This window comes from Trachymyrmex septentrionalis, unplaced genomic scaffold (assembly GCF_001594115.1).
Source record: "Trachymyrmex septentrionalis isolate Tsep2-gDNA-1 unplaced genomic scaffold, Tsep1.0 scaffold62, whole genome shotgun sequence".
Classification (NCBI taxonomy): Eukaryota; Metazoa; Arthropoda; class Insecta; order Hymenoptera; family Formicidae; genus Trachymyrmex; species Trachymyrmex septentrionalis.
In genome coordinates this window covers 4,488,192-4,500,215 of record NW_017305800.1, presented here as the reverse complement: position 1 = coordinate 4,500,215, position 12,024 = coordinate 4,488,192, and the positions used below count along the sequence as shown (strand labels likewise).

The following is a 12,024-nucleotide window of genomic DNA, read 5'->3' as shown; positions in this document are numbered from 1 at the left end:
TATTTTAATATTATATATATATTCTGTTAAATATAAATATTAAACATAATTTTTTAAATGATCCAATAATATGAATATACATTTTTAATTACTTAAATTTATTTGAAAATAATTTTATTTAAACACACACATTATTCAAGCTATATTCTTTATGCTTCAATAACCAAGACCGAGGCTGCATACCGGCTCGCGACAATCTTGGCATAAAAGGGTTTCATTTTTGCATGCTGAGAGATTTACAGACCGATCGTCCTGAGATTACTGACTTACTGAAGCTGAACGCTTCAAATTGATCAGAATTTACGTACATTCAATGAATCATTCGTCTTTATCTCTGGACACTAATTCATTGACGCTCGACTCAATTGCACAATGCAAAATAAAGTGATATAAGTATGAAAGAAAAGAGATGTTAAAGCCACTCGATGCTTGAAGAGTATTCAGAATAAACGTTATTGCATCTCAAATTATTTTTTCGTAAACGGCTGCAAAAGTCTTTTTTCATGCTAAGAATATTGACTCAGCTCAAAATAAAAGTTTGATTTACTAAAATATTTTTGTTTATCAGCGACATGTGGTAAATGATGATGCGGTTTAACGTGTCGTTCACCGCTTCTGACTAACATTCAATCGACACAACGGCGCCGCGATATCTCAAGAATGGTGATTTCAATGCATGGATGGTAGTGCACTCTGCGGCGAGGTACTGCGAGATTCTTGAGACACGATTTAGATTTAATTCACATTATTTGTGCTTAATTCAAGAAATGATCGTAAGTAGAAAAATCGTGCCTTTTACTTTTTTGAAAAATCCGCTTTTTTCATTATGAAAATACTGGATTGACTGGTACAACTTCTCGCAAAGAAAACAGATTTTGTGTTAAACTATGTAAATTATGTTCTTCAACTAACTTCTTCAACTTTTTTCTCGATCCCCCACTTCATTTTGAAAAACTACAATACTTTAGTGTACTTTCTCGTATCACGAGATAATACATTTGATTTTGAAATACATCTCGCTACAAAATGAATTTTTCATGAGCTCTGTTTCTTGCGCAAGTTTTAACATTCTACATGCTTCGCCGTGTGTACACTTTTAAATGCTATGCAGGGCGTGAAAACACTGCGCAATATAGCGGAAATGCTCAGGTCGTTTTACCAAGAATGGAATATTTACCGCGACGTCTCATTATTCTAGATTCTACGATGAACCATTTCAGTGGCTGACGCGCAGGTTTTACATCGATTTTCTCTTGATCGCTAGCGATTGCGAGCTGCAGAACGGTGGCGCGCGTTTCTCTGTAAACTTTCAGAAATCCTGACAGAATCTCCCACGATATGCCCGATTGTGTGTACCGTTGCAGCACTTTCAGTGCTTCTCTGAGGCGGCGCCCGAGAGAGGCGAGAGAGATAAATTTTCTGTAATATCATTGGACCGGTTTTGTGGATAGCTTCTCGTAACAATGAGCACGCGTCTCGACTTGAAACTTGGTTGTTCATGCAAAAAGCCTCTTTCTCTTTCGAGTCCTGGATAACATCCTTTATGGAGCGCAGGTCATCTTGCGATCATGATTGCCTCGTATCTTCAATCGAGAAGCATTTCCCACCCAAAACCGTTATGGTCACATATAGTTATTATATATTTTACATATATAATATGTGAACATAACATATAATAAAATATTGATATTAAAATGTATACGAATCTAAATACGTAAAAAAACGTTTATTATAAATATTATCTGTCACATAAAATTAAGAGATATTTAATTCAAACTTGAAACATTCTAAATAAAAAAATATTTTAATTACATTTGATAGGTGGCCTTGACTTTAGATCAGATCTTGTTTTTTACAATCTGATGAAAATAGGCCACTTACAACTCTGAGTAACTTGCGTGTTACCCAGTTTTATTTTATACTATAACACAATGGAAATTTGAAATTTTATAGTGTCAAATTTATCTATTGTTTTAATATAAAATAATAATACATTGAGTATAGGAGCAGTGGCAACTTAATTAGATTAAATTTGACACTATAGATTTAACATTGCAGTGTACTTTGAGTTATATAGTATACATAGATCAGGTCGCATAAAGGTCTTTTGATGTAAACGTAGTCAATCTTACAAACTTTAGCGTCAGCTCCGGGAAGTAAAGAAAAATGTTAATATTTTTCAACAAATATAAAAAGTAGTATTTCAAAGCTCCTAAAAGTTATTCATTTCTTAAGCATTAATTCAATTAGTTCGTAAAAGGAATTATTATTTATAAAAGAAAAATATATATAAGAAATATAACGAGCGAATATACAATTATAGAGAATGAAATCGCTTCTTGCGATCCATACCTTTTGAGTACAATTATAACAGAAAATTTTTAAATATCCCAAGAATCTGAAGAAAATCCGTAGTCAATAAAGAAATCATCACTTGAAAAGCGAAGCACAATGGATTCGTAAAAAACTGTCAATCGGGTGTATGAATCGGGATTGATGATTTATAATAACCCACCGCGCAAACAAGACAGGCGTAGAACATAAATTCTGCAAACAGTACGCCGATCGCTTGGAAGCCTAGCGTTATTCCGCTTGACCGTGACCTTGGGTCGCAATAACCGCGAACGAGTGTCGCGGCGCATGTGGAAAACGGTCTTTCGTCCGTTATGCGAAATCGTAAATTTCTCTGCGTTCTCTGTTGGAGAGGTATGTTTATGTGCCTACCCCCCGCTGGAAAGCTACTTGTATGGTACGCGGGCGTCTCTCGTTTTGAAAACAATTTTTCAAGCGACACTGTGGATTCAAATGGCGTAAATCGGTATTTAAACATCGAGTTCACATCCCCGCCTGTTTTCGTGACTCCCATTCGATGTAAACGTAGGATACACGATCAATTCATCGTGTAACGGCGATTTCGTAACTTAATTATTATATATGCGAATAAATATCGCGCTGTGCAAGCATTAAAAGCGAATCGATCGGATAATTATATATCACTCCCTTCCTTCAAAATTGACACATTTAAAAAATCGTGATTCATTTTTTATTATCATGAATAAATTAGATAAATATTATTATACCAATCGTTAAAAATAAACTAACATATGTAACTTCATAAAAAAAGTTATCAAATCATAACTGAAAAAGAGAGTGATTAAAAAAAAATCGTTACACAATTCAAACAGCCCTGTCATTCGTAATTTTTAAACTGTTCCCCTTTTTTTTAAGTTTGTTGTTGATTTTTGCCGACTGGTATATTAAATTAAACGAAAAATCAAAATATTCGTCACAAACGAAAGTTTTATATATATATATAAATGCAGCTTCAGAATTTTATATTAAAAAAATTTATCCGGATTCTAAAACAATTTTTAGTTTTTCGAATATAGTTTTATAATTTTTTTTTAACCGTTATATTACAAATTCATTTTTTAAACTCCGCTTCAAAGTATTTCAAAAGTATACCTTAATTGTCTATACATTCTCGAAAGCTAGCCATTAAATTCTCCGTTTATAAATAAATTTCTTAACCCGTAATGGGAACACATATTTTTGTTAAAAAAAACAAGCTTCTTGGAATTTACAGAAGTTTTTGTGTTATTAGTTTCACTCACGGGGTAAATCGCTGAGGACATTGCGGTGTACAAATTTGGGGCATTAGATTTGGATTTTATTAGACCATTAGTGGTCAAAATTTGGGCATTACTTGGGCATTATACTAGGCAATAGCAGGCATTGATGTACACAATTTTAATTTACTTCACTTTTTAAGGAACTTTTTATATTCAAAACTGTGAAAAGTAAGATTGTGAAACATAAAATTATTCCAAATCCTTACTATTTAAAAATTACAAAAGTCTTCGGGTTATCAAAACCCAAATATTTCAATTACAGATTAATTAAATCGTTTTTCAAACAATTTCTACATTATATCATATTATGACATATTTTCAATTTCAAACATGAACGCATGTCACGTCCGTCTTCAAATCATGATACAAATTTAGTCAATTGTGCATTTTATGTTTAAACGTTACGAGCACACACATGTGCTCTGAATTATACTTTAGGCATTTATGAATTCCACTTTATCGTACAGGATTTTTCAACGACAGACAGTTACTAAGAAAAATGACAGTTACACGCGGCGTGCGTTCCAGGTACATCGTGAAGTTGTGCGTTCAAAACGCTTCCATACCTTGCAAAAAATATTGGCGCGAACGAACCAGTTGCCAAGAACCGGATTACTTTGCAATCGGCGCGGTCCCGTAAGTAATTGTCATACGTGAATTTTAATTAATTGAATCGTTGAGTGTTGCCTCGAAGTATACTTACTGATTGATAATTAACACTTATGCGAAATATTTCTCGCTTTAAGTTCAACCGTGCGCAACACACGTAATTTGTGATAGGACCTTTAACTCGCCAAGCAAAAAACTAAAAGATCAATACAAGCGACAAGGTAAATGTAAATAATCTTGAGCATGAATAACGAGCTCATAATTCACACGCACACATTACGAGTACATATTGGTTATTAATTCAGTCTTAATTAAATATGCAAAGAAGCTTTGCATTATTATTGCAAAATGCATCCATTTAAAAATTTGATATTGATTAAAAAAATATATTTTAATTTATTTCAAAGAAAATCTATATGAACATGTAAATTTAATGTTCGCTTAGGAGCACAATCGATCTCATAAACAGAAAATTTCACTTAAGCTATCACTTTGATACAGCTTAATATATTATTAATGCCAGTGGGAGACTTTACTAATGCTACTACCTCTTTGGAATTAATTTCAAGAGACATCAGTAGTATCGCTAATTATTTACGGGCTGCTAATGATTATGTGCATGGCGCACAGAAAATTAACATGGTACTTGCATGAATCATGACATGTGTACACATTTGTTCTACAGACGATCTTCACTTTATGTATTCTTACAATGTCATAAAGAAACATGGTCTTTCTTGATCAATTCAATCTATGTCTGTTTTATTAATATGGTTTGAATCGAAAACTATAAAATAGCTTGAGATTTATATAAATCTAATATGTATAAAAAATATGTATATATGCGTTTGTATAAATAATTATTTGTAATATTAACTTTCGATATCTCTTTGCTTATTCATAAATTATCTAATATGACTTACAAATTAGTTAATTATGAGCGACAAACAATTTATTCATTCGTGAGATTTATTTATTTATACAATTTAATTCAAATTTGGCACATTCCGATTGCGATCAATTGACGGATTCATTTTGACGTTTCGCTTGATGTTTGCTTATGTAAATTCTCTCTCTCTCTCTCTCTCTCTCTCTCTCTCTCTCTCTTTCTCTTTCTTGCCTATAAAATGTACAATTCACGAAATTTTTGCGTTGGTCTCATCTTACATCGCATTACGTAAGAAAAAGTGCATGAATCGCTCGCAGGAACCGCGATAAGTTAACATTCCGCGCTTGCATAACGAAAGTAACACTCGCCCGCGACGCCGACGCTTATTGTGTATCTACACGTATCCGCGAGGTATACTCGATGTAAGTATAGCGGGCACGGGCTAGATAACGACGTTATCCTTGACTCCAGCCACGTACACAAGTCGACATGTTGCACGCGCCGTCTGTGAATGCCACTCTGCATATGAAGGTACACGCGTTGAGTTTTCGCGAGAGAGCCCGGTTTGTGTGCCAACCGATATTACTGATCTTATTGCCAATTAAAATAACGGACGTGAAATTATTTCGTAATATACCGTGCGTGATTTTTATCACGATAAATCTCAGTACTTTTTTTTTTACAGGGGCTCGATGAGATCACTTCGCTAGAACACTTCGTATCCATTAATTAACGAAATGTTTTATTGTCCGACCGCAGAGCCTCGTAAAATCGAGATACTTTAAATAGCAGTGGACGTTCGTAACAGACGATGGCGAAGAAACTCTCATCTACCACCGGATCCATCGACTACGCCCTCGTAAGAGCGCGTTATCGACCTCTCGGGGTCCGATCGCTCGTAAAATAGCAATACGGCGGAGGCTTACCAGCAGGAGAAGCACCGTGCTCGTGGCGGCCGCGTCGACCGATATGCCGCACGCCATTTCTCGCGCTCTCGAACGAGGGGGTTGCCCGTTCTCCTCTACCAGACCATCCTGGACGCGTCGTCGGCTCACAGCTTCTCAGGCTCGCGCCACCCGCGGAGGGACGATTCTTCGGAAATCGAAGCCCGATGATCACTTCTCCGCGTCATACAAAGGAGGAAGGGAGAGGGAGAAAAAGGATGAGAATTGCCAATCACGCCCGCCCTTAGATCGACGCCCTGCCCTTCTTCGCGACTCGCGACGACTCCCGACGAGAGAGGACACGCTCGCGCGGAAATTTGCCGATAGCAGCCCGTAATAATCGATTGACGATTTAATGATACGCCAAAGCTACTTCTCTCGGAGGTCCGATCGGAGGTCGGTGATCACGGTTGGTCACATTCGCTCTTGATCGCTACTCCCCGCACGCTGCTGGCCTTTCGCCGCTCTCGGATGCCGATTACCGTCTGATCGCTCACCCGATCGCCGATCTCTCTCGTAACGAGGAGGACGCGAAGGACGCTTTCTTGTCGAGGACAACGCGGATCGTTTCGCGAGCTGGCCCGTGGCTAGTTCGACGCGTCGTCGTGTAAAAGGTGACGATTATACGCGGTCCTAACCGTAGCACAGGGCTCGGGCAACTGACAGCGGGTCAGAGCCGCGGCACACGGCGCCACGCCGCTCTCACAGCTGATCTGAGAGAGCCGATCGCCTCTATCAGCGTCCCCCTCTTCCTTCCTTCGCGAGGGGGCATGCTCTACCCTCTCTCTAACGTGCAATTCTCAATCTCTACGCCACGCCGCGTCGTGCCGTCGGACGCTCCCTCCTAGACCCGGTTCCCGATTAACGTAAGACTTAACTTTAATCTCAGTTTAATTTACTCGTTCTAAGTCTAAGAATTAGAAAAAGATAATTAGTTAAGTTAACCGAGATTAAGTTAATCTTACATTGGTTAGAATCGGGCCCTAGAGACTCTACAATCAGAATCCGGCTACGAGATGACAAGCTTAACTCGTCAGATCGTGATTTTTTGTTAACTTCGGTATTTAAATTAAAATAAGTAGAGTAACATAAGTTAAAATTAATGTGATAGCATGTATAAAAAGAGACAATATGTAGGTATACTTGTTTCTCAGTCTTGTTTGGACAAAATTGTTTTTCGTGACCAGACACTGTTACAGGGTCTTTACTCTTTCCGATTTCACATCCTGATCGACTCTGATCTCGGATTATGTTAATATCTCGTATACCTGGAAACAACGAATTGAGCAAGAGAATATGCATATATTATTGAGAGATTCGAGAGGTTTCCAACAATATATCTTAATAGGATCTTTATCTTTATTAGAGATTAAGAAATGAGTTTTTCCTAGAGCGAGGAATTTTTCGAGTCGCTTCTTTGGCGGGATTCTTAAGTCTGCTATTTCTAAAAATACAAAATAACAGAGACTACGGGCTGCATTAAAAAATATCTTTTTGGGACGTTGAATTCAATCGCTTAATAAGACAAATGTCCCAATGACTAAATTAATAAGAAGATATGATCAGTTCTATATTATTATTGATTGCACTGTTCGGCACGAGCGATAAAAAGTGACCTTTTTCGAGAAATATCATTTTCTAACTTAATGGTTTTTTAAACCGCTGAATACGAATCCGACGTTAAATTTAAATAAACAAAATTGAAAGCTATATTTGATAAACCGTCAATGACCTAATTCACAGCTTTTCTGTAACAGATCCCAAATTTAACTATGAATATTCTATTAACCATAGCCAATAAAAAAATCTTCTTGAGGACTAAAAGTTCTACTATTATCTCTTCTTTTAAATATATGATTTTCTTTTACTGTTATTAACAAATATCTTAATAATTATACGCATATTGTACAATGATTAGGCACACTGAGTTATTGAGATATTTACTTATGCAAACTTAGCAGAATTAATTGCCATCGTGCATATTTCTATCATTTTTTAATCATCCTTTCTATACTAATGCTAATAATTAATTTTTTTCTATGCGACACAAAACTTCAAAATTATCGCTGTCATTATAGAATTAGAAAAAAGTACGATTATTGGTCGAAAAGACGTTTATACTCTTTCGCAATTGAACGTGCGCGAATCCGTCTGTCGTCAGCTCAATCGGAAAAAATGTAATGATAATTAATGGTCGCGGAACAATTCATAAATATTAATGCAAGCCTTCGTACGTTACGCTTACGTCTCGGATTTGCGGATATCTCGCGGTTGGTTTTACGAGCTTGCAAAAAGAACGGCGTATTAAAGCACGTTAATTAGTCGTATAGTACATGCTCGTTACCGTAAACTGAAGGTCACACAAGTAAACCGTCGGTCACATACAGGCGACGTTCTCGCTATAAAACCTCTACATTCTGAAAATACAGTTCACGTGCCCTTAACGACCACATTTCAGCTTTTTATCATTCATTTATGATCCTTTAAATCCTAATTGAATTGTAACTTAAAGCCATAATTAACGAGAATATGTTTAATGCCGAGATTAATAATTTTTGGAAAAAGATGATATAAAATCCCAAAATTACATTACTAAAGAAATATCTTGGAAGGTCATTTTGCAACATATGATAAATTTTACGAAGTATCTCGAAAGATATGTAATTAATAAGCGAATGAGTGAATCAAACGTTCTGTGTTGCTCACAGGAATAACCAATAATTTAACGATTGATTGTAAGATCAATTTCACACAGTCATTTTTGGCACTATAACTTTATTATGTAACTGTAATTTTTTGTTTTTTATATATTTTAAATATATAACGACAGATTATTTGTTAAAATTGATTCGAGGGAAGCGAGGGAAGGGGAGAGAGAAGGAGGGGGGGGGAGGAAGGGAAAGAAAGAAAATCCTACGAGATAATTTCAACTCTAATCCTATGGTTATTACCCATACCCTTTCAAGAGTACATGTATTTCTTTTCGAGGTCGTAAAACTTTTAATCGTTAATTAAAATTTCATATAAAATTATATTAAAAAGGGTTGTCAATAAAAAATTGTGTCCTAGAAATTTTATTTTATTAAATATCTACATTTAAAAAAAACGAAAGAAACATGTATCCTTTTTTTCTCCTCTCATCCTGTTTTTCAAAAATGTACATCCGCGCTCTTTTCTCATGAATCAGATACGATGACCCTGTGACGAGATGGAAAATCAAAAGGTCGAGGATGCGGAACTGGTAGCGGGTTCAACGTAGTAAAATTCCCGAAACGGTCATCCATTCCGGTATTTCTCCGAGCATTACGATAGAGGATGATGACGACGATGACTGGCGGGGAATATAAAGCGCATTTAACGAAATCCTTGTGCAACGGGCGCGGATGAATAACCGACCTTGCGAACGAGCGGGACGACCTTCGCGGTGGCGCGCTCTCACGAAGACAAGGATGTACCCCGCCTTCTTCAGGTTTTTCACGCCGGATACGGATCACGAAATGTCTTCGACGCGGCTCAAGTTACAATCGGGCTTTTGGACCGCGTTTAACTCGATCACGTACGGTGTGAGTGAACGTGGGACGTACGTATCGCGCGCAACGTCGTACGATGATTAACCACGGGCAACTTTATTGGCGCCGTCTCGACGCCTCGCGATTTTATTTTCACTTCAGCTACCGTTTGTTTCTGTGAAAAAAGGAGAAACTTTTTCCGTGAGTGTAAAATTGTGAGTGACTATAAAATGTCATGAAAATTTTCACACCCTAAAAACTTCGTTCAAGATTTAAAGTCATGGCAGGCGCGTTTCCCACCAACGCAGATTAACTTTAATCTCGATTCAACTTACCCTTTGTCTTTTTCTAGTTCTAAAGATTGGGAAAAGACGAAGAGTAAGCTGAAACCAAGATTAAAGTTAATCTACATTGGTGGAAATGGGTATTAGAGATTGAAGTCACTGTTTCCTTGAAGAAAAGTATTGATATATACCGAAGATCGATGCTCTTTTCGTGACGCTGGCATATCTCGCAAAGATCGTTGCGCCGACAGAGAGAGAGAGAGAGAGAGAGAGAGAGAGAGAGAGAGAGAGAGAGAGAGAGAGAGATTGAGGCTGCTTCGGAGATTGTATGCAGCGCTATATGGTATATACCGTACGCGCGGGCCGCTAAATTTTCCCTTTATCTGCATTATTCGCGTGCCTCTGCTCGCGCGGGGCCTTCGCAGGAATCCAAGCGACGGGTCTTATGTGTATATCGGAGGTCAGCCGCGACCTAGGAATATCCATCGCGCGCATTGTTCCCGCGCGAGCGCCGGGCATTGTTTCATGATTTCGCCGGTGAAAGGTCAAGACGGGAGTGCAGGAGGACCGAGGATCCGCATCTCGCGCCCGGTGAAGCAAGAGAAGTTTCTAAGTGACCGGCAAAAATCGCGGTGGCCGAGTGCTTCAGATACCATCGCGCAACACGGTAATATTTTTAACCGCGCCTGCACGATGAATTATCGCAGACGTGTAAATATTCGTACAGCCCGTGTCGTTGTAAAATCAAAATAATCGTCGATTAATTTTATCAGAGGGCGAAAAAAAAAGAAAGCGATTTATGATCGAACAAAAAGGTAAAGCTCAATAATCTTATCGTATGAATAAATATAATAAATACAACAAAAAAGGATAAATATAAAAGTAAAAAGACAATGTGCGAATGCAGGATGAATAGACGACCTTAAGAAATAATTTTATTTAATTGATGTGTGGGAGGGGGGCGAAGAAGAGAGGGTGGATGAAGAATAACAAACATCTCTTCCTGTTTAAACATGCGGCGCGGTATCGTCGAAAAGTTTGAACAAGGGCCGTCAGTCTCGCCTACGGTCCAGTTCCACGTTGTAAAAACTCGTATTTATTCTCGGCGCATTCCTCGCGACCGTGCGGACAATGTAATTGCATTCCGCAGCGACTACAATGTACCTGTGAGTCACTCGGCTCTCTCACGGAGATCGGGAAAAATATTGATCTCCGCGAAAGAGGATTCATTTAGCGACAAAGTCGGGATTTTAATTCTCATGGGATTCGCGTAAACATTGCGTTCGGTTGTGTACGTCAGTTCTATCTATGTTATATACATATTTCTCGGATTTCCTTTGTTGTATTATATACAGTAACAAAAAATAATCGCTTTCGTTGTCGCACACGCAATAAATGTCCTACTAGCTAACACTTAGGAAAATGTAAATTTAATAATAGCTTATTACCTCTTATCTGTAACTGCTACTGAATTCATAATTTATGACTATAAAAAAAGTGTGATTTATAAACTGAGATTTATCTTTTATTTTACGTTAAAAGTGAATGTAATCCTGATATAAAAATAAAATGCGGAGAAACATGTGTGATACTAAATATGGCATAAATAAATGTGAAAAAAGCAAATTTGTCAGATTTGATGTGTATTTTGTGCGACTTTTAAAAATTCTGTCGTTCTTTCTACGTGTTATGTATATCTATGTAAAAAGTACATACGCTTTCGAGGCAATCTATATTGCACATTCGTATTCGCGAGGGATGCATCGAGCAAACAAATCTTCGGCGATAATGCGCGCGAGAAGTCGTAAATCTTGTGGCCGGACAATTTAAATCGCGACTTTATTTTTGTCCAAACGCGACACGGATTATTAAATGAAATCCGCTTTTAATAAGATTTCTTGTTTATGTATGCACGAGATAATATTTAATAAGCCGGTTATTAACGATTGTGTTAATTTATTAGCTATCAAGTTAATGAATATTGAATAATTCTCTTTCGCTCAGATCCTGTTACCTCCAATTAATCATACCGTGAATTATTCGAATTGCGGAATAATTTGGATATCACTGAGTTTTCGTGTCACCAGAAATCTACTTTTCTCTATAGACTGGATTTCATTTATAATATATGTTATATATATATATATATATATATAT

At 37.2% G+C, this 12,024-nt stretch overlaps 1 protein-coding gene across 1 annotated transcript in view; it reads right to left on the bottom strand.

Annotated features, from left to right (window-relative positions):
- The window catches only part of LOC108752763, a 41,582-nt gene extending 35,186 nt beyond the window's left edge, over nt 1-6,396 (bottom strand). The window contains exon 1 of the mRNA XM_018493840.1: nt 6,057-6,396. Within this exon, the coding sequence (XP_018349342.1) occupies nt 6,057-6,113 (57 nt within the window). The 5' untranslated portion in view covers nt 6,114-6,396. The remainder of the gene's footprint in view (nt 1-6,056) is intronic.
- Nucleotides 6,397-12,024: the final 5,628 nt, after the last annotated feature.